The 22,414-nt window shown below is 35.5% G+C and overlaps 3 protein-coding genes across 3 annotated transcripts; 2 read left to right on the top strand and 1 right to left on the bottom strand.

Annotated features, from left to right (window-relative positions):
- Positions 1-804: 804 nt before the first annotated feature.
- LOC136224609 (uncharacterized) lies at positions 805-4,471 on the top strand. Its single transcript, XM_066012998.1, has 3 exons — positions 805-1,594; positions 2,451-2,781; positions 3,944-4,471. Exons 1-2 carry the CDS (start codon positions 981-983, stop codon positions 2,713-2,715), a joined length of 879 nt encoding a protein of 292 aa, XP_065869070.1. The 5' UTR covers positions 805-980; the 3' UTR covers positions 2,716-2,781; positions 3,944-4,471.
- Positions 4,472-5,259: 788 nt separating this feature from the next.
- Positions 5,260-10,743, bottom strand: LOC136223915 (U11/U12 small nuclear ribonucleoprotein 35 kDa protein). The gene is made up of 9 exons (XM_066012085.1): positions 10,528-10,743; positions 8,959-9,125; positions 8,778-8,875; positions 8,652-8,703; positions 8,495-8,565; positions 7,544-7,634; positions 7,239-7,314; positions 6,178-6,256; positions 5,260-6,030 (listed from the first exon to the last, which is right to left on the bottom strand). The coding sequence occupies exons 2-9, from the start codon at positions 9,095-9,097 to the stop codon at positions 5,623-5,625; spliced, it is 1,014 nt and encodes a 337-aa protein (XP_065868157.1). The 5' UTR covers positions 9,098-9,125; positions 10,528-10,743; the 3' UTR covers positions 5,260-5,622.
- Positions 10,744-16,792: 6,049 nt separating this feature from the next.
- LOC136221557 (biotin synthase, mitochondrial) lies at positions 16,793-20,705 on the top strand. Its single transcript, XM_066008931.1, has 6 exons — positions 16,793-17,123; positions 17,226-17,405; positions 18,501-18,607; positions 19,451-19,656; positions 19,810-19,949; positions 20,212-20,705. The coding sequence occupies exons 1-6, from the start codon at positions 16,926-16,928 to the stop codon at positions 20,518-20,520; spliced, it is 1,140 nt and encodes a 379-aa protein (XP_065865003.1). The 5' UTR covers positions 16,793-16,925; the 3' UTR covers positions 20,521-20,705.
- Positions 20,706-22,414: the final 1,709 nt, after the last annotated feature.

The raw sequence follows: 22,414 nt of genomic DNA, 5'->3' as shown, positions 1-22,414 counted from the left end.
TCCAATGCTTATTGCCCAATAGTGACATGAGAGAGAATTAGATACTCCCTCCATTCCATTATATAGGTCATTCTAGCAAATTAGTTTTTTCCCTAAATATATGTCATTCTAGGATTCCAATGCTTATTACCCTATAGTGATATGAGAGTGAATTATTTTTTGTATTGGTACATGTGTTTTTTAATATTCCAATGCTTATTGCCCAATAGTGACATGAGAGAGAATTTTTTTTAGTTAACCAATATATTTCTTAATTTGTGTGAAATACCATAGAATGACTTATATAATGGAATGAAGGGAGTATTATTTAATACGATATATGACATATGTACGTTTATAATTTCGGTTAGTATTTAATATCAAAATTATATCTATCTAATAATAAAGTCATGTATTCCGTGCATCGCACGGGTCAAAAACTAGTTTTATTTATAATATTTTCAAACGTTTAGGTAAGGGTAGGTCTACTCACTCTCGGGATCAGAACAAACCCTAGATCTCGATGAGGAATCGAACCTCAAACCTGTCAAACAGAGGTTCAACGTCTTACCACTCGGATCAATTTTCATTGGCTTATTTAACTCATTATTAATTATCACATCAATTGAATTTTTCAGACATTAATTATATTTAAATATTTATTTTTACTAACAACTGGAAAAAATATAAATACTTAAATCTATCATATAAAAAATGAACACACAAATATTTACTATATAAACAATTTTTCAAAATACATGCTCTAATTTATCCAACTTCGTTTGCAAAAAGAATCATGTGCTAGGAAATTGGAATATACTAGTGGCATAATTCATGAACCATCGTATTCATATGTGCATATACACCGTTGGATCAACAGAAAACACGATCTGACTTGGAAACTGCTTATACGTAATCATCTCTAACTACTGACCGTATAGGACACAGCTCACCTGCTGTCTTCCACCAATCATCTCTCTCGTTCTACCGCCGGCGACGCCATGACAGCGGCTTCCAAGTTCAACCACCAACCTTCCTCCTCTTCTCGGCCACCAAAAGCCCCTAATTTCAATTCGATCACCACCACATTGACTAATTCCCAAAATCCCAACCCTAATTCTACTTCCACTACTTCACCACTCTCCCTCTCCCAACAGGACCAGTTCCTCTCACACGCCTCCCACCTCACGCGCCACGAGCTCTTCAAGCGCCGCTCCTCCAACCTGAAACAACTCTCCAAATGTTACAGAGACCACTACTGGGCTCTTATGGAGGAGCTGAAGATCCAGTACAGAGAATATTATTGGAAATACGGTGTCAGTCCGTTCAAAGAAGATCATCAACAGCTTCATCAGAAATCGGAACAAGGAGAGAGAGAAAGTGGAGAGAGAGATGGCGGAAATGTTCATATGGAGGTTATTGGGGAAAATAATAATGGTAACGGTAATAATGTGGTGTCGAATTTTAAAGGCGATTTGGACCTGAAGAACAATCATCGGTGTTTGTTTGTTGGATGTAAGCTAAAGGCTATGGCTTTAACTAGCTTTTGTCATTTGCATATCCTCTCTGATGCCAAGCAGAAGCTATACAAGCCTTGCGGCTATGTAATCAAGAGGTTAATTTTCTCTCTTCCTCTTTCCTTTTAGGCTTACTTCTTTATCTGGTAGCCCCTTTTTAGTTGCATTGTTTTTGGTATTTTGGTACTTTGATTTGAAGGGTTCTTCATGAGTGTATGTTAATGCTTTTGGTTGGGTATTTGCAATTCAATTGTGTACTTTCTTCATGCTTCAAATTCAATGGTACGAATGTTCGGTTTCGTGGAGATTGAAAACCATTACCTTCTCAGATTAATTCTAGTCTTTCTGGAAAAGCAGTTGGATTTTTATTTAAGATGTTTCTGTAGAAAATTTTCACATTATTATGTATCCATTTGAAGTTGTAATGATAACTAATCTGTTCATTTTAACTTTCTTATTGGTCACCTCTGCTAATTGCATTACTAGTTTCCAAATTGGAGGAAATGGACATAGGAAGTCCATATTAAGTCCCTAGCCAAGTTTGGCCCAGTGGTTTATTCTTGGGTGGAATTAGCTCTCAAGTCTGAAAGTTCACTCAAAGATTTCAGGTTTGTGTGTAAACTGAGGCCTAGTTTTTGAACCTTGCTTTTGTCTCACCTTAGAACTTAACTAGCAATTATGGCCATTATACTATCCAAATTAGTATTATTTATCTTTTTATGTTCGAGGGACAACTGGTGTGCATTGAGGGTTCTTTAAATTAGCAAATTGATTTCTTTACCAAGATATGTTTGATATAGTAGATCTTCTTTCCGTAATTGTAGAAAAGAAATGGAAACCCCTTGCTGCATTTGCTGAATTATGATGCTGAGTTATTATGGTCTGTCATCCTTGGGCATGAGCACTTTTGTAATGATTATTTCTACTTAATTGATTGGGTGTTCATTTCTACAGTGCTCAGGCAGGACCTATAACATGTGGAAGGCCTATACTGAGATCAAGTGCTCCTTCTCTCTGCAATATGCACTTCCAGAAGGCTCAGAAGCATGTTACTCGGGCTTTGAAGAAAGCTGGTCTTAATGTTTCTTCATCAAGTAAACTTGCTCCTAAGTTCCATGTTATAGTGACAGAATATGTTCGCCAAATTCAAGCCAAAAGAAAAGCTGTGAAAAGAGGAATTGGAATCAAAGGTATAAAGAAGGAAAAAAGTGCAAGCTAAGCCAGTAGGTCACTGTAGAATTATTGATGGAGAATCATGGAGCATAGATTGTTGCAAAAACAAAAGGTTAGTTCTTTTAGTAATTAAGCCTTTAGCAAATGATTGGAATGATATCATGTGATGCTAGGTTTTGATTTTGCTGAAGTTGCCATCGGATTTATCTCATTAATGTTTCTTTTTCTGTTTTCTTAAGTTATTTGTTATGTTAAGCATCTGGCAAGTTTTCAAAGGGTGTGGTGTTCATTAAGTTAATTGCATCATTGACTCGACACTTCTCGATATTTCCTGGCTATCAAAATTTGGCATATATGAAAGAAGAAAGTTTATTTTGCTCTTCACCCGGAGGAATGAATCCGAACTTAGTCAACTTAAGAATTTTGTCTTATATTTCTAGATTTATAGAAAGAAGTATTAGATAGCAAAACGGAGGTGCTCAACCAGCAGGAAGATACCCAAATTTGTTATTGGTTGAAATAGTTATGGTGATGTTTTAACCCAGAACATGTGCTTTAGCCCCTTAAGATACCATCGGATTTGAGACTTCGATTGCACATGTATATCATAAAGAAACTGATTTAGATTTTATAATCTGTCAAATTGGAATCTATTTACTAGATGTGGATCTGCGTTTGAAGGAGAGATGGCAGATAAATGGAGCTAGGAAGCTTTGAATTTCTATATGGCCTATAATTTTCACTGCATTGTTACAATCCATGTCATTATGATGTGAAAAAAATGTATATCAGCTGTAATCTACACGCGGTTTCCTCCTTTATCAACCAAATGTTAAGCCTTCCATATTCTAGAGTGTGATAATGTTTTGAAACCATTTGCTGATCTGGAGGAATGATCTATTATTGGTTTTGATCTTGTTTGCATGTTTTAGCTGTTAGAACTATGTGCTAAGCATTACAAATCCAACTAGCTTTTATATAAGGAGCACTTACTTTACCTGTCAACCAGATAGTATGTGAACTGTTTGTTTGTGCACAGACAATATAATTGAATTCACCCTTTTATTTTAATAGCAAGTTAAGACTACCTCAAGAACCATTATTGAACTGTCAGGCTAATCACCTAACCGTATCGATCTTGCCGTGTCAGGCTGTTGGCCACCCTTACCTAAACAATATTTTTCGTGATACTATATTATATAGTGTTTTTTTTTTCCTTTTTTTTTCTTTGAGAATTTTGTCCTCATCTACCATTTAATTCTTGTGTTCGGCAGGATATATTTTCCAGGGCGGTGATATTGTTGCAGCAATAAGAGATGTTAAGCAACTTGTGCAGTGCCAGGGTCTGTATTATATGTAAACTATATACCAATAATTACATAAAAGTTGTATGCCTTCCACATCAATCCATCAGTGGGGAAAATAAACAGGGACTCCCGCTGCGGCGAATCGCGAATCTTCACTGGGGATATAATCTTCACCCTATTTACAATCCTAGTACTGAGACATTTTACCAGGAGCCTGGGGTGATAATTCTCTTTATAACTTCAAAGTTAACTCCCTTGGCTTATCAAAAAGTGAAAAATGTTTCAATTCCCTTGTAGAAATTGATAACTTGAACCTTTATCAATTGTAAAAAATTGTATAGCTAATCATTTTCAATTGGATATTACCGCACATGGATTCTGCCGATACTGTAACCCAAATTTGTCTTCAGAATTAAAAGCCAAACCAGCTCAAAGCTCTGAATATGTCCGACTTTTATGATAGATGTAGGAAGTATGAATTCTATGATTGATGTAGCTGAAATATAGCAGTGTTCCCCATGTGTTACATGAAAGAATTTTAAAAATCACGGCTTTTATCTAACATAATATTTAATTGACATATAATCCATAGACTCTTAAAAATTACATCTTTTACATGTAATTAATTTCATTGAAATTAAAGAAGTTAAAGTGATTTTATTGAAGAAAATCATTCAATTCTCTCGTACTTGTCAAAATTTGAATGGGGTCTTCCATCTTGGCTCCCATTATAATTTCCCTTGAAAAACAGCAAAAGAAAAAAGCCCAAAACACTACTTCCGCCAATTTAGAATCAACAAGAAAAATCTAACCCGAAAATACAAGGATTTAGAAACCAACTGGTTAGTAATCATCAATCGGCAGTGTCATCCTGAGAAGAGGATCTTCTCCTTTTGTGTCTGTCCGATCTACTGCCATGCTTGTGGCTAGGGGTGCAACCGAGCCGAACCCTAGGTAGGCTCGGTATTGGCTCGTTAATATCTCGAGCCGAGTCCTCTCGAATCGAGCTTTGACGAGCTTTGACCGAGCCGAGCTTTGACCGAATCTGACCGAGTTTTGACCGAACCGAGCTTTTATCGAGCTTCTAACGAGCCTTAACCAAATTCATTATACATGCATAGAATAAGTAGCATAAAAAATAGAAAAGCCTTATAACATACTCCATATGAGTTTAAAATATTTATAAAGAAAAACAATCATGTTATTGTCGAGATTCCAGAACAGTATATGGTATTTATGATCGGAAAACACAAGCTTGGAGAAAAATTTCAAACAATGACATATATATTAAACTTTGTAATATATTTTATTCCTTATCAAAACCTAATTATCTCGCTAAAGACTCAAATGTCTAAGCTTTTTTTTGTGTTCTTTTTTTTGTATGGGTTAAATCTTATTTAAGTTGTGAATTGTGATGAAAACTAATAATAACCAATGAAATATATATAATGAAATATATATAGTAATTAAAAATAATCGAGCCTGCTCGCGAGCTTTCGAGCCGAACCTGAGGAAGCTCGGACTCAGCTCGTTAGTGCTCGAGCCGATCCCGAACTCGAGTCGAGCCCTATCGAGCCGAGCTTTGATCGAGCTTTCACCGAGCCGAACTCGAATAGTTTGCGAACTACCAAGGCTCGTTTGCACCCCTACTTGTGGCGCTTCTCCGAGTCTTCTTCTCTATCTCTGGAACTTCTATGTCGGTATTTTTCCACATCCGAAGACCTTCTGTAAGGAGCTTCTTCCCTGTCTACAGGACTCCTTTTCCTATTGTATTTTTCCCTTTCCGTACTACTTCTTGAGTGACGGTAATCTTTCCTTTCCATGGAGTTCCTACGGGAGAGCCCAGACCTATCGACAGATCTTCTTTTATGGTACCGTCCTTTTTCTTCTTCAGAGTATTCTTCTGTGCCCCTGGATCTCCTTTTGTAGTAGTGTTCTTCCCTTTCTGCTGAGCTACTTCTATTGTTGTTTTCATCTCTGTCAATGGACCGCCTTATGGGAGAGCTTTCTTCCCTTTCTATAGAGCTTCGACGTCTTCTAGGAGGAGACGGAACCTAAATAATGAAAGTGACAAGGATAAATAACTAGTTAAATGGTTATATCAAATACACATTGAGTAAGAAATATAAATTTACCGCTTACACAAACAAGATGAGATGCACCTTAGTATTTGGTGGAGACGAAAAAATAAGAAACAATACCTGAAATCGTGTCATGTATCTTCCTTCTGGTGGTGGAGAAATGCCGAGCCTCTTCAATTCATCAACTGGAACTGATTGCCTGCTTTGTGGAAAAGAATATCCCATCAGTAATGTTACTAGACATTGTAGCTGCCATCGGATCGTCTACCAAATAAATTTTCATATCAATGCATATAGTATCTTTCTTAACAATGTAATCTATTGATTTACAAAAATAAAGGAATATCAAGTTTCTCAAATTAGTTCTTCTGGAACAAAATGTTTCTGAAATTAGATTTTACTCCTGATGAAGCTTAAAACCTCAGGAGGCTGCATCCCAGTAGTTATGAATAGTATTATTTGTATTCAACAGCAGTTTAATTGTTCTTTTTTAGTGTTTCACAAACAAGCCTGATAGCAGAAAGCTGAAACAAAAACATGCAATTGAATTGCCAAAATAATCACACCATTTTCAATCCAAAATAAATTCAGTTAACCCCACACCATGTCTATAAAAGAACACAATTCAATACCTGCACCTGAAACTTGGAAATTGTATAACATCAGAACCCTATTCGGCACTTAATACTCTATAGAGATTTAGTTCAACCGGACAGAAATCTGAAAGGCATTGCTCAAACTATTTAGTGTTCAAAGTGAAAACTGACTGGTAGAGCAAACAGCTCAAGTCAGTTTCTAAATTGATGATCCTATTGCAGCCAACAAATATAACATGCTGAATATGAAACTGCAAAATATGTTTGTAATTGTATCAGTAGGAAGATACAGCTAATTTCCTACTCCTACGTATGATTCTCAATTCTAGAAACACGTAGAGAATAATTTTCAAGAGGTATGAGTAATGAAGCTCCACCATCACTCCAATTCAAGTGTAGAATTAGCATAGCTTTGGGATCCAAAATGCAAGAAAAATAGATGAACATCTATATCCAATTGTTCTAACAACCAGAAATGACATATCTATATAATTGGAAGAGTGTATACTAACTAACTATTGGTGGAAAATATAAAGTTTGTTAATATTTTAAAGCTGTTAGACATGAAATATCAATGTCTCATACAGGGGAGCACGAAATGGCCGTTCTCGCCCGCCAAATCGAAGCTGTCCAGACTCCTTCCTTCCACCAAGGCCGCCTCCTGTTCGAAAAGAACAAAAACGAAGGAGAAAGGTTTCAAAAATTACATACAAAATCGTGATTCCTACAAGATTTCATGTCATTTGGCAATGGTTACTACAAGATAAGAAATATCATGAGTACCCATGAAGACTGCCAGTCACGACCATTTTCAATTAGTGGGCAGAGAAAGCATTGTAATGATATTTTTAAAGGTAAAATTGTGAAAAAAGACGAATGATTAAACTGACCTAACCTTCTTGGAATCCAGCCAGGCATCAATTGCTGCCTGTTATAATCAACTATTATTTCGGAGTCATCAATGAAGGAATGATGACCATCCTGAAAAATAAATTATTAGTTTAGTTTAAAACTTCATAAACATAGCAACCAAGATAATTTCGACATGTGATATTTCACCGAAGGCATGGAATAATAGTTTCCAGTGTGTGGACATTGATGCATGGACTTTCTCAATCACCATAAAATGTCCATGTGGGGTTTTTTTGCTTTGACAACAATAAGTGAAGTTCTACTTGCTCTCGTCAATGATTCAATATTTTGTTCAAATTTATTGAAAAGCCTATAAAGAAGTTTAATTAATCATCCTCAAAGGATCAAGAAAACTGCACACTAGCTTGGCTCTTGCCTGCTTTTAACCTCCACAACAAGCTTCCACATTGTCATAACTAATCCACTCTACAACCCAAGTTTAGAATAATAAATTGGCTAGGATAAATACCAAAAGGAATAAGAAAAATTCAAAAGAAGATTGATTTTTTGGTGCTCTCACAATTATATGCTTCTATATTTGTCCTCGAACAGCACAGAAATTGCATAAAAACGTTTTAATTCTATTCATGTTTTGCTAAAGCATATCCATACACAACAAAAGCTTATCTGCGGAGTATGAGTAAATGGAGCATTGAAGTCTCAACATAATATCCTCCAATACATTGTAAGCTATGTAATGTGATTAGCAACAAAAAGGTTTACTGCATTTAACTATTCAGGTGAACATTAACTGGCATGAGAGGGACTTTAAAAACAACACATCTAACTGGCACATTATTATCTCATCTACTTGAAGTGATGAAGTGAAACTTACTAGGAAATAGAAAAGCTGTTTTTTTTTCATTTTTAAAAGGGACTAATCAAACAAAAAAGAAAAGCAGAAAGTAAAAACCAGAGAGTCTTAAAACCCTGTAAGCACGACGCATCTCTCTTTCAGTTTCATATTCAACAAAACCATAGCCACGCGAGGCACCAGTTACTGCAAATAGAGACAGCACAGCTCATTAATCATAGAATTAAAATCACCATACAAGGCACAAGTTTTACACTTAAAAAGAAAACTACCTATATCCCTAACCAACCGCAAGTTCTTCACTTTACCATACTTGCTCATAGCCTGAGATTAAGAAAAAAAATGATCAAAATCAGAATACCCACATAGCAAATGGGAATTTAGGTACGAAATACTACCTTACGAAGAGTATGCTCGGTGGTAGAATGAGAGAGGCGACCGACGAAAACTGTGCAATAAGGTTCGCCAATGACTTTGGGATCGCCGAAGGGATCATCTGACAATTGAGGAGTAGAGTGAAAAACTGAGAAATTAATGGAAGCAAAAGGGGAGATTCTTGATTAGGGTGGAGAAAAATACAGAGGCCGGCTGTGGAGCAAAGATAAGCACGGTAAACGCCGCTGTCGTGAGGGAGAACATCGGTGCCGTCGATGCTTCCGGCTTGAATGGGATGGTATTTGCGTGCGTAGAACACCGAGTTCATGTTGCTCCCGCTCATTTTTACTTGTGCTCTCTGTTCCTAATTTCTGAAGCAAGAAGAAGAAGAGCTTAATTTTATTTTTATCTCTTATTAAAAAATATATTTTATTTTTATCCTGCCATAAGTTTATAAGTACTTTTCAAAATAGCTTTACATTTTTAATAAAAACTCAACATTTTTAAGTTATTATTATCAGTATTTTTTAAGGAAATTCTGTTTACATAACCTTTTAAAAGTAATTTTAATTTCTGTTATTATAAGGTTTAATTCCCCAGGTGTCACATCCGATCCTAGACGACCTCAATCGGCATCGGGCCTGATATAAAAAGATAATAATCAATACTTAGGAGTCTCCAATTTATCTCAATATCATTATATTACAATTGCAATACCAAAGTTCTAACCATAATTCTAACAATAAGTAGCCAACTTCCAAACCCTGTCTAAACGGTCGATAACTTACTTTCTCACCTAAAAACATTAAAACATTTAAAAAGGTGAGACAAAAATCTCAGTAAGAAACTATCAGCTATAAAAACCAACTTTACTTAACATATCTACATATATACCTTTAGAAATGGATTTAATCAAAACCTTATAAAATATACTCAAAACTTAAGTTGATAAAATTTTATCAAACCAATTCATAATCAAATAAATGTTTTATCAAACCAAATCGTATTCAATCAAACGTAAAACCTTATATCAAAATCAATCATAACCGAAAACATAATCCAAATGAACTTAAAACATTGTATCCATCCTCGAGTTTCTCCCCTTAAGTATCAATCCATAACCACATATATAGTCGAGACGTCTCTTCTCATTGCCTATCCCATATGATCTTACCCAACATTTCGCTACCATACCCAATAGGTCTTCAGACTGTGTACACAGACCATGTCCCTCACTGAACATGGTCTTCAAATATAAAACCACCGATCCGGATAACTCTCGATGGATATAAAATCATAAAATCATAACGTGCTCAAATATCCTTTCACAATCAAATTCCAAACTATTTCATAATCATAAATCATTTGGCTACAATTAGCCATTTTGTATCATCAAAATCATATTTGGACCTCAATCCAAAATAATAACAACAATAACCGCAACAGATTTCTCAATCCAAAAACAATTCTTAAGAAATCATCAAATTCTTTTTATTCAATATATATATACATTGAAACCCAAAACATACATGTACATATGTAAATCAACCAAATGAAGCCTTAAATCAACATAATAAAGTAAAATCTGAAATTCACATAGAAATATAGTCAATAGCTTTATTTGAACCATAATTTCACAATAAAAAGCAAAATCGTGAAAAATTCCAATTTACAAAATACCCGTATAATCTTTAAATATCAATTTCTGAAAATTCTTTGATTATAAATATATCTATATACATAAAACTCAAAATATAGTTGATAGTTACTTACATTGGCTACTAATTGAAGAAAACAACCCGTTCAATTCGCCTCTAAACTCTGTCTAAGACGTTTCCCTCCAAACACTTCCGAAATTCAAAAACTCTTCGGTTAGGACTTAGGTCTATACATAAGGATACTATGGTTTCAATTTCGAGTAATTCGGACGGTCAAATATTCGTAAATCAAAGAAACGGTAGAGAAACGGTTCGGAATCGATAATCTGCAGAAGAAGCAGAAAGAAAAAGAAAAAGGAAAAGAAAAGAAAAGAGATAGGGATGTCCAGCTCCGGGAAAGATTTGGGATATATATCCCAAATCTGGTAAATATCCAGTTTACTCCTCCATCTTTCTATAATCTTTTCAAAATTACCCTAAACTTTTAATTTACATATAAACCCATCAAGTTAACTCCAAACTTTTCCTATAGCACCGAATTAACTTCACCCATCCAATAATTATAATTATAATATATACTCATATCAAAATATAAATTTTAAAAATTTAGACACGGACGTGACACTAGGTACAAGCACAAATCTTTAATTGAAATATATCCATGTCTAACGAGTCTCGAATAGGTAAGACCAACAAAAAAAACTAATTAACTTTTCTTTGGAAGAGAGATTTAATTTAATTATATATACTTGCTTCAAAAAAAATTCATTATACAGATTGATTAATCAAACAATTTCAATTTATTACTAATAATTATTTAATTAAATTATTCATTGATTAGTTATGTTCAAACAATTAAAAATAATCTTTTATAAAATACATCCACGATTTCCAATTGTTACGGTTCTTCTAACAAAAATTATATTAATTTTAAACTTCAAATAAAAAAAAAATACATTTAAAAAGTAACGAAATGACTATCTAATCTATTAGACGAATTTAACTAAATCATTAACTTTTTTAATTTATACCATATAAATTATTATTTATTATCAAATCATCATTGCGTAAATTAAATTTTTAACGTATTTTATTTGATTTGAACTTTAATATTTATAGAATATAAAATTTAAAAACTTGTTATTATTTCTACCAAAAAAAAAACTTGTTATTATCGTGTTATACTTCATACCAATTCGATTGTGTCAGTCTAGTCTAACATTTTGTTACGAGCTGACAAATGCAAATGACAAATAGACAATGAATCCAAACAGTTGAAGAAACTATCTGTTATTACTCTATCACAATCTATAATATTGAAAATGTAGATTTAAGTTTTTTTCTGATGTAATTTTTTATTGTAATTTTTTTATTATTTAGATAGAAATTTACTATTTCTTTGTTTATTATTATGAATGAACTTTTAGTCAAAAAAATATCTATCTATTTTATCCTCTAAAAATATCTATCTATTTTTTTCTCTAATTCTCTCTTTCTTTTTAAATAAAACGAAACTTATATTAACAATGCATAAATATCTTCCAAAATTACACTTATCTCCAATGGAGTATAATGAACCACTCATTATACTCCTTTATTAAACTCTCTTCCATTGAAGTGAGTTTAATATATTGAACTTTTCATCAACCACTCAATGTTTATTGAGGTTTTGGTTATTTATATATATATATTTATTTATTTGTAAAATAATACGATTGGTTTAATTAATTGGTGGATTCATTATGATTGTGGATTCTTTATGACTTGTGGATCCATTATGATTGAGTGGTTATAGAGTTTAACCAATGTAGTTAGATAGTTTAATAAAATGATGTTTATTAAATAAATGATGTGGCATTCATATTGAGTAGTTGTAAGTATGAACCATTGGAGATTATGTTAGATGATGTGTCACTTGTCTCACATTCAAAAATTAATATGTTAATGATTTGTGGTTTAATGATTAAAGATAAATTTATATTTTTATATCTGAAATTTATTTTTATTGTTACATCGAATTTTTTTATTTTTTATTTTTTTTATTATCAGCTTAAATATTAAAAATCTTTTTTTTTATTTTTTATTTTTTATTATTAGCTTAAATATTAAAAATCAATAAATAAATTTTTTATTTTTTTTATTATTTTTTCCATCAACAGACATTGCCCTCCTATTACCCATTTACTCTTTGCTGATGATGTCATGCTCTTCGTGGAGGGTAATGAGGAGCAAATTAAGGTAGTGATGGATATCCTGGACTGCTTTTGTGAGGCTTCGGGCCAGAAGATTAACATCCAAAAGTCCCGTATGCTTTGTTCCAAGAATATGGACAACAGATTGTGCAGAAGACTGAGTGAGCTCTCTGGCATCCCCCTGACTCACTCGTTGGGGAAGTATCTTGGGGTCCCTCTTCACAGTGACAGGGTCTCCAAAGCCTCTTTTAAAGACATTTTGGACAAAACTAACAGTTTGTGTGCTAGCTGGAAAGCTAATTCTCTTTCCCTTGCAGGTCGCCTTACTTTAATCCAGTCTGTAAACTGCGCTGCTCCGAACCACATTATGCAAGCCTGTAAGCTCCCTAAGCCGGTTCTTAACGACCTTGATAAGATTAATCGACGATTCCTGTGGGGAGAGTCTAGAGATGGGAGAAAGGTTCACCTGGTCCCTTGGAATGAAGCCTGCCAGCCTAAATGCAGGGGGGGTCTGGGTATAAGACAAGCTAAAGACAACAATAAAGTCCTGTTAATGAAGCTTCTTTGGAAAATGTGGCAATCCCCCTCCTCCCTTTGGGTTCGTCTTCTGTGCGGCAAGTATCGGAAAGACAGAATTTTTGGTGGCCTGAAGGAGAGGGTTGCCAGCTGTTCCTTCCTCTGGAAAGGGCTTAGTGCTGTTTTTGCTGAGTTTTGTACGGGGATTGGCCTGGAGGTGGGTAATGGTAAATCCATTAGTTTCTGGTATGACACCTGGATTGGTGATAAACCGCTGATTGAAGTGTGTAGCACCCCTCCGCCGTGTGACTTCCTTTCCTGGAAAGTTGCTTATGTGGTGGACTCGGAGGGAGACTGGATCTGGTCTAAGTTCGACTCCTTCTTTAGCCTGGAGACCCTCCTTAATATTAGAGGAGTGAAGATTAGCAATCAAGAGGAGGATAAGGACAGACACTGCTGGGCCTTGACGAATAATGGTACTTATTCTTGTAAATCGGCCTATGAAGCTTTTACCCCTAATAGGGCTGATCCTCCTTTGGAGATTTGGAAGTCCATTTGGGCCCTCAAAATCCCTTACCGCATTAGAAGTTTCCTATGACTGGGAGTCAAAGACAGGCTCCTCACGAATGCGGATAGGCATAGAAGGCACTTGGCTGAGTCAGGTGCCTGTAGCAGATGCAGCGGCCATGTGGAAACCTTGTGCCATGCTTTGAGGGATTGCCCGAATAGCAAAAAGGTTTGGGAAGGGTGCCTCCCTCACCACATCCTTCCTTCTTTCATGGCTTATTCTGAAGGTGACTAGTTCTCTGAAGGAGCCAATGAGAATTTGTTGGCCAATATGGAGCACGGTGCCATTCTCTTCGCTATTATATGTCACCAAATTTGGAAATGGAGGAATGAAGAGCTATTTGCTGAGAAGACTGTCCTTATTCCTGACTTACGGTTTTACTTCTCGAAAAAGCTCTCTGTTATTACAAAATTGAAGGAGAGCCCCTTGTTCGCCCTTCCCCGGATAAAGAGGTCCTCTTAGTTGGTTGGAGTAAGCCCAGATAAGGGGTTGTCAAGTTAAATACGGATGGATCATGCCTTAGCAATGGCAGAATTGCTGCTGGAGGAGTTCTTCGGGATGCTGGTGGCGCTTGGCTGGCTGGGTTTACCCATAACTTGGGAACGGGCTCCTCCTTTTCTGCGGAGCTCTAGGGTATTCTGTCGGGTATTAAACTCGCCATTCGCATGGGTATTAAAAGGCTTTCGGTGGAGTCTGACAATTTGGAGGCAATCAACAGGATTTCGGATAGCCAGGCTGTTTGTCTTAAGAGCCAAAATCTCATCAAAGCTATTTTGAGGCTTCGTCCTGCCTTTGAGACTCTTATTTTCTCCCATATTTACATGGAGCAAAACCGCGTGGCGGATCGCTTGGCAGCTGCTCGGCATGGGGGGATGTTAGGTGTTTCTACCCTTTCTGTTCCTCCTTCTTTTCTGTTGTCTTTTCTCCTAGAGGATAGGGTCGGGGTCAGCCTTCCTAGACTGATCCCGGGTTAGGTTTTTTGTTTATTTGTTTTTTCCTTTCTCTTCCTACCAAAAAAAAAATCAATAAATAAAAACAAATAATAAAAAAACATAATCAAATATTTTAATATATAAAATAAAATATTAAAAAATCATATTGTTTTAAAAATATTATTCTTAATACTGTTTTGCATTTAAATTTTAGTTTTACACAGAATTTTTGGTTGTTTTAGTGAAATTGAGGCAGAGAAGATTTGTCAGATTATAGCACCACTGCGAAGTTCAGAAGATATATTGATATGGGTTTATACAAAGAATGGAAACTATACCTCCAAGTCTGGTTATCGAGCCATTGATGGTATAACAAATAACCGTGAAGCGATTAATGGATGGTCAGACCTGTGGAATAGTGATGTCCCTCCTAAAATAAAAGCTTTCGCTTGGAAATTAGGGACGAACTGTCTGCCTACGAGAATGGAACTCGCAAAACGCAACGTCCAAGTTGCTACTTATTGCGTGTTGTGCGATGATGGAATGGAGGACGTAGCACATTTGTTTGGTCAGTGTCGATTCGCGAGGGGCTGTTGGAGGGCTGCTGGTTTATTACCTCCTGTTTTCCCAGCAGAAAACATAACGAACTGGCTACTGTCACTCGGACCGAACGACGGAACTGGGCTAAAAGAAAAGCGGCTGTGTATGATGTACGCAATATGGAAGTAGCGAAACGATAAAATCTGGCGAGGAGAGGCGTGCGATGCCGGTAGAACAGCGAGGAATGCAAGACAGCAATTGCAGGAATGGGAATTGGCGCATAGGAGAACTGTGGCTGTTGTGGTTCCACGCCCAGTTAATCAGACACAATGGAAGCCGCCGCAGGCGGAATTCGTCAAATGTAACGTTGACGGTGCTAATTTCGCGGACACAAATCAAAGCGGGACAGGAGCTGTAATTCGGGATGAACAAGGTAGACTCATTGCATATCACAGTAGCTGTTTAGACGGGACAAAGGAATCCAAAATAATTGAAGTAATTGCCCTCCGCAATGCTATGCTATGGGTAATGGAGCAGAATTGGAAGCACGTGAAATTCGAGACTGATTCACAGACTATCGTGCATGGGCTAAAGGCTGATGTCCTGGACCGATCCGAATTTGGTGCACTTTTAAACGATTGTCGTAGCATTATATCAGATAATGACAAGTTTATAGTCAATTATGTCCCTCGTTTAGCGAATAGGGTTGCCCACTTAATTGCCAGGCCCGTTCCAATGCTAACGGATTTTTTTTCATTCGTTACTCCTGAGTGGTTAACCGATGTAATCGATCAGGATATTCTTTCAAGTAATTAATAAAGACTGAGCTTTTCCTTCAAAAAAAAAATTTAGTTTTACACCTACTAATATTATTATTTTAAATGTTATATTTATATTTCTTAAAAAAAAATTAATTTTATATATTTGACTATTTGAATTATATTTTTGTTAAAACTAGATAGGAGAAAGAAAGAGATGTCCAGAACATATTTAAAAAAATTAAAAAATACATTTTTAATATATTTTTTTTGAATCAATACATTTTTAATATTTAAAATAATAGTTTTTAACCAAAATTTTTTTTTTGGGATATACTAAAATTCATATACTCATAATAAAAAAATATTAATTTAAATGTATAGAGAAATTAAACTATTAAATAGAATAAAATTAATAACTGTGTATTTACTATTTATTTTAGTAATAGGCTAATAGTAATCACATTCTCATTCTATAATTAAATTTAGTTAACCAAACACTGTAAATGGAAATAACTCATTCACATTCTCATTTCTTAGTGCTTTTTTACCCAACCAAACATCCCTAAAGATTAATTTCAAATAAAGTCTTTGTGGTTTTACGTTTTTACAGATCTATATCTGTAGTTTTTTTTGTTACAAAACAAATACCTTAATTGGCATCATTAACCATTTTAAGTTGATTTATTAAATTTCACGAGATAACAATTCTTAAAATTTTCAATTTGAACTCATTATCAGTGAAATTTGGCAAACTCCCCAAAATAGCCAAGGTTACCAACCACAAATTTAAACGTGAAAAACATAAAGATTTGATTTGATTTGAAATTAACCCTAGTAATAATACAGCAACATCAGTCTCAGTTAGGTAGCGAGTAGTTGAGTTCTTAACACACTCTAAAACCCAACCCTCTTGTCTTCTGCTACTTCTCCTAGTTCTTAACGAAACAAAGAAAGAAGAGAAGAAGCCCGACATTTTCAAACAAACATAAAACATTAAAAGCCAGATGTTTTCAATTAGATCAATCCTTCGTCCTCAACAACTTAGACCCTCTTCTCTATATTCATGGCATTCTTCATATTCTTCATCAGCTGCTTCAATTCAGGCTGAGAAAACCATAAATCAAGGTCCAAGAACTAATTGGACCCGTGAAGAAATCAGAGATGTTTATGATTCTCCACTTCTCGATCTCCTTTTTCACGGAGTTAGTCTACTTCCCATTTAATTTTCCTAATTGTTTGAATTGGATTTTGAAGTAATGGTGGATAAAATTACCATTTTGATTATGGGTTATTTATTCTGTCAGGCTCAAGTTCATAGGCATGCTCAGAATTTTAGAGAAGTGCAGCAATGCACACTTCTTTCTATTAAGACTGGTGGGTGTAGTGAGGATTGTTCTTATTGTCCTCAATCTTCAAGGTATAAAACTGGTGTTAAAGCCCAAAAACTTATGATGAAAGATGATGTTATGGAGGCAGCCAAAAGGGTATGTGCCCTTTTATCCTTTCATCCTTCTCTAGTACTTCAATTTCTTTGTCAATTTTACTTTCAACTGTATGTAGAATTATATTGGTTTTGACCAATTCACTGAATCTTAAGTGCTTATGGGATAGAAATTGGTTCTTCACTCGTAGGGGTGGAAATTTTGGGCTATCATGTCAATGTGTTGTGTTAGTTGGGTTGTTTCTGCAAATCCTGTTAGAAATTGCCACCCCTACTTCAGGGGCACTTGTCTTTTTTTGGTTGAGTTGAAGTATTGTGTGGTTCTTATGGAAACACAAAATTTGCACTTTAAAGAATGTTGTTTACTTCCATTAATTTGCCTAAATTCTGTAATTCAAGTTTAGCTAACTAAATTGGGTGACTAAGATACATAGGACCTTCAAAATGAGCTCTTGATGTTCTAAGTGTAAGGGGAGGCAGTTGGTCCATGGCACAACTACGAGGGGGCTTCAGCAAGGAGTGTTGAATGGAACATATTAAAGGTTGTTCCTTCTAGACCCCAAGATCCTATATAGACTATTATAGGGGACAAGGACTGTTCAGCGTAGGATCCTGCCACCCCAGGGAAGTGAATAGGCACTTGGCTTAAGTGATCCATCTTAGTCCATCAGGGACTAGGAGACTTAAGAGATGGGCATCCGGCCTTGTGAAAGAGAGGCGGATTTCTTCATAGGAAGGAGCCCTATTGACACTATGGGACCGTCAGGCCCATAGTGCACACTCCTACAAAGGTCGAGGTATACAGTGAGGGAATCTTGTGGGACGGTATTCTAAAGTGGCTAATGAGTAATGGCATAGGTTCGGCTATACTATCGGAAGTAGGACTTGGCGGAATGCATATAGGGGATAAATCCCCTCGATATATTGGTTGGCTGGTTGATGACTTGAGGAAGTCTCGGGGCCACACAGGGACTTTGGCGTAGCCAAGTTTGTCCCATGACACTTAGCATATACGCTGTTTGGTGAACTGGTAGAATGTTGCTACTTTATAAACTCTTATGAAGTATTTGTTCTCAATTCTGAAACTGATTCACGCAGAATCCAAGTAGTATCTGATATGTTCTATCTTTCATGACAGGCAAAAGAAGCCGGTAGCACACGTTTCTGTATGGGTGCTGCATGGAGAGACACAGTAGGAAGAAAAACCAACTTTAACCAGATCCTAGATTATGTAAAAGATATAAGGTAAGAAGCAAACCACTTTATGCAAATTTGCGAACTACCTGGGCGTGATAATTATCTTGGAATCATAAATTGTGTGTCTAAGCATGTCCGAGTGTCTTATTCAGTTCATATGGAAGAAAATGGAGAAAACCCCACCATTATCAATTCCTGTATTTAGCATCTGCTTTTCGATCTAGAACTTGAACCTTACTTGATATGTTGAATATAAAATGAAGAAAAAGGTATTGTTTTTCTAGTGATAGAAAGTAATTTGAACTTCTCATATAATTGGACTTAATTCTGTTGAGAATAGTGTAGGAAATTTAAAGTAAGATAGATATCTTTTTACACAATGAATAATTTTATTTTATACAACACATAGCAATAAGTTTTTACTGCAATATAAGTGGAGTAGACCCTTGTGGTGGGACCCCTCTCCGGACCCTCGCTCAGCGGGGACGCGTAGTGCGACCGGGCCGCCCTTTTTTTATAAGTGGAGCAGACTTTCACTCATTTCAGTTTGATTTTGGGAGTTAATCGTAATCTTACTTTTACCTTTCATTTCCATCCGATATAAACAATGACAAACTAAAATATAACTCGCCTCAATTCTTTTTCGGCTTCTTTTTGTTATATAAAAAAAACTTTGCCACAAGTCCTTAATGTTTTTATCAAGTGTTCAACCTAAGGATTATGGTCTAACACAACTATAAGTTTTGATTTCGCGAATGAAAGATTGTGAATACCAAGCTGTAGAGAAGTCACTAATCGCTGAAGGATAGGAAAATTCCTAGACCCTCTATGCGTATTTGGTTCTATTCAAATCTCAGGCCTCTTACTGAAGCATCTCTATATGTATACCAGGGAAATGGGCATGGAGGTTTGCTGCACCTTGGGCATGTTGGAGAAGCAGCAGGCCGAAGAACTCAAGCAAGCTGGCCTTACAGCTTATAATCATAATCTTGACACCTCAAGAGAATATTACCCCAACATTATTACTACAAGATCATATGATGAACGGCTGAAAACACTTGAACATGTGAGAGAAGCAGGAATCAATGTCTGCTCAGGTGATTTCTTTAAAATTTAGTGGTTAAGAAGTCCTATTATTAATGTCTTCTTTTGTAGCTTTAAGCTTTCTTCATCATATATGTCGTATAAGAACTTTCTACGGGAGAGATGAATGGCTATATGATTAAAACTCATATATTTTGTGTTAATAGGAGGCATAATAGGGCTTGGAGAAGCCGAAGAAGACCGGGTAGGCCTGCTACATACACTTGCAACACTCCCCGCTCACCCCGAGAGTGTTCCCATCAACGCTCTGTTAGCTGTAGAAGGCACTCCTCTTGCAGATCAGAAGGTAATTTTATTGCTGCTAGAGGAGTTTATTGTGAATGTGCATAATGTTAGGTTGCAAAAATCCACAGTTTTAGCATAATTTTAGAACCGTCTCCTTGATTATTGGTTCAGAGACACCGAAACCTCTTCACTAATACATTGGTTCTGACACACCAAAACTGTTAATTTTTGCTAACGGCCTTGTGTCCATTCTACTCTTAGATTTGCTACTATAATTTGCAACTTCCAAGCTAAATGTTATTCATCTGTCTACCTATTTTCAGCCAGTTGAAATATGGGAGATGATTCGAATGATTGCTACAGCACGAATAGTGATGCCGAAAGCAATGGTGAGGTTATCAGCTGGACGAGTCCGTTTTTCAATGCCTGAGCAGGCACTCTGCTTTCTTGCTGGTGCAAATTCAATCTTTACTGGTGAGAAGCTGTTGACTACTCCTAACAATGATTATGATGCTGATCAACTCATGTTCAAAGTACTGGGTTTGATCCCAAAAGCTCCTAGTTTTCCTGAAGAGGAAGAGATAGCTTCGGAAGCAGAAAACTGCCGGGAAGCTGTCTCTAGTTCAGGATGAAATTATTAGGTCAAGTAGATGTAATCTATTTTCATATGGGGTGTTGCACTTTTACCTCCCTGTTATTGTACTAGTCTTACATTTTTATTAGCAAGAGTGATCAAGATGATATCTTTTATTCCAATTATCCTCAATCAACTGCATAAGGAAAGTTAATAAAAAAAGAAAGAGTAAATTCTGTTTAAGGTGCTAATGATCTTCTCAGTTTTTGCAATAAGAAGATAGGTTAGGAACTTTACCCTTTGGATGTAGAGTCGCAAATAGGGCGGGATAGGGATGAGGACTGCTTTCCTGTCCCGGTCTAGATGGGAATCTCCATATCCATTTTAAAACATTGGTATATTTAAGAAAAAGAAAATCATAAAACATAATTTGTAAGCAATATATCGATGTACCAAATACAAAAATAGATAAAAATAAGCATCTTTAAGCCTATATAAATTACATATCTCCCTGTGGCTGGTGGTGTTATTCGGGATGGGGAAGGAAGGTGGTGCAGCGGTTTTCTTCAGAACATTGGCAAAGGCAGTTCATTTGAGATGGAGCTTTGGGGAATTCTATCTAGCCTCAAAATTGTCATTAATCTACGGTTCACAAAATTAATGGTTGAGATAGATTGCTTGGAGGATGAGAACATGATCAAGAAAGATTGCCAGATCCACCATCCCTTGCATATCTTGATTCGTAATATCCAACAGCTTTTAACCAAGTTTGAGGAGATTCAAATTATTCACATCATCCATCGTGAAGGTAACAAGTGCGGTTTAAACAGCCTGTTACAAGCTCCCCTGGAAGCTGTGTTCTGCTGTTTCATTTCAATCTCACCGAAAAAAAAAAAAAAATTACATATCTCCCGTCTTTGGATTTTTTTTTCTTAGGCGATTTTCCATGCCTTTGGAACGAATTCCAATTGGGTACAAATAATCCCGTCGTATTTGTACCCCTATTTGGATGATGTGTGATGCATGAGAAATACAATAAAAAAAATGGGTTAAGGTGCAAAAATATCCCTAACGTTTTGGGTCAGGAGCAATTTTACCCCTAACGTCTAAAATGGTGCAATTTTATCCCTAACGTTGGAAGCCAAGAGCAATTTTACCCCTAACGTTGATAAATTGGATCAATTTCAGACACTATTATAAAACACAGATATTTTCGTTCCTTATTCTACACCAATTGCATAACAATTCACTCTAAAAAAAGGATTTCATGTTTTTTATAATTTAATAATAGAATTTAAGATTAATATTTATAAATTCGGTGAACTTTTTGATTTTTTTTGTCCAATTCGTACAAAAAAAACAATATATATTTTTATTTTTTTCACATCTCAACGTATGTTTGTGATTTGTTACTGATAAAATCACACAAATGTAAAATATAGATGACAAGATTCATGACCGAGAAGACAGTTTGATGAATTATTTCTCAAATTGACCCAATTTATGAACGCTAAGGGTAAAATTGCTCTTAGTTTCCAACGTTAGAGGTAAAATTGCACCATTTTAAACATTAAGGGTAAAATTACTCCTAGCCCAACACGTTAGGGTATTTTTGCACCTTAACCCATAAAAAAAAACATGTATTATTCATTCACAAACTCCATATCTTACAGCTGAATTTTAACTTCACTTAATATCTTGCTTTATTTAATATTCTGTCTGTTTTTAAAATGTAATAAAATAATTTCATTTCAAAAAACTAAGAGAATAATTAATAATTTTTTACAAATAATTATAATGATATTTTAACTAAGACATTTCAATAAAAAAAATTAATTTATGTACTAAAATTAAAAAACAAAACAAAACAAAGAGATAACATAAGGTCAAGTATTATTTAAGACGAGCCCTGTATTGGACGAATTTATGAAAAGTTCTAAACTAAACAATTT

The sequence above is a fragment of the Euphorbia lathyris genome, chromosome 3 (genome assembly GCF_963576675.1).
Source record: "Euphorbia lathyris chromosome 3, ddEupLath1.1, whole genome shotgun sequence".
NCBI lineage: Eukaryota > Viridiplantae > Streptophyta > Magnoliopsida > Malpighiales > Euphorbiaceae > Euphorbia > Euphorbia lathyris.
This window is presented reverse-complemented; position numbering and strand designations above follow the sequence as displayed.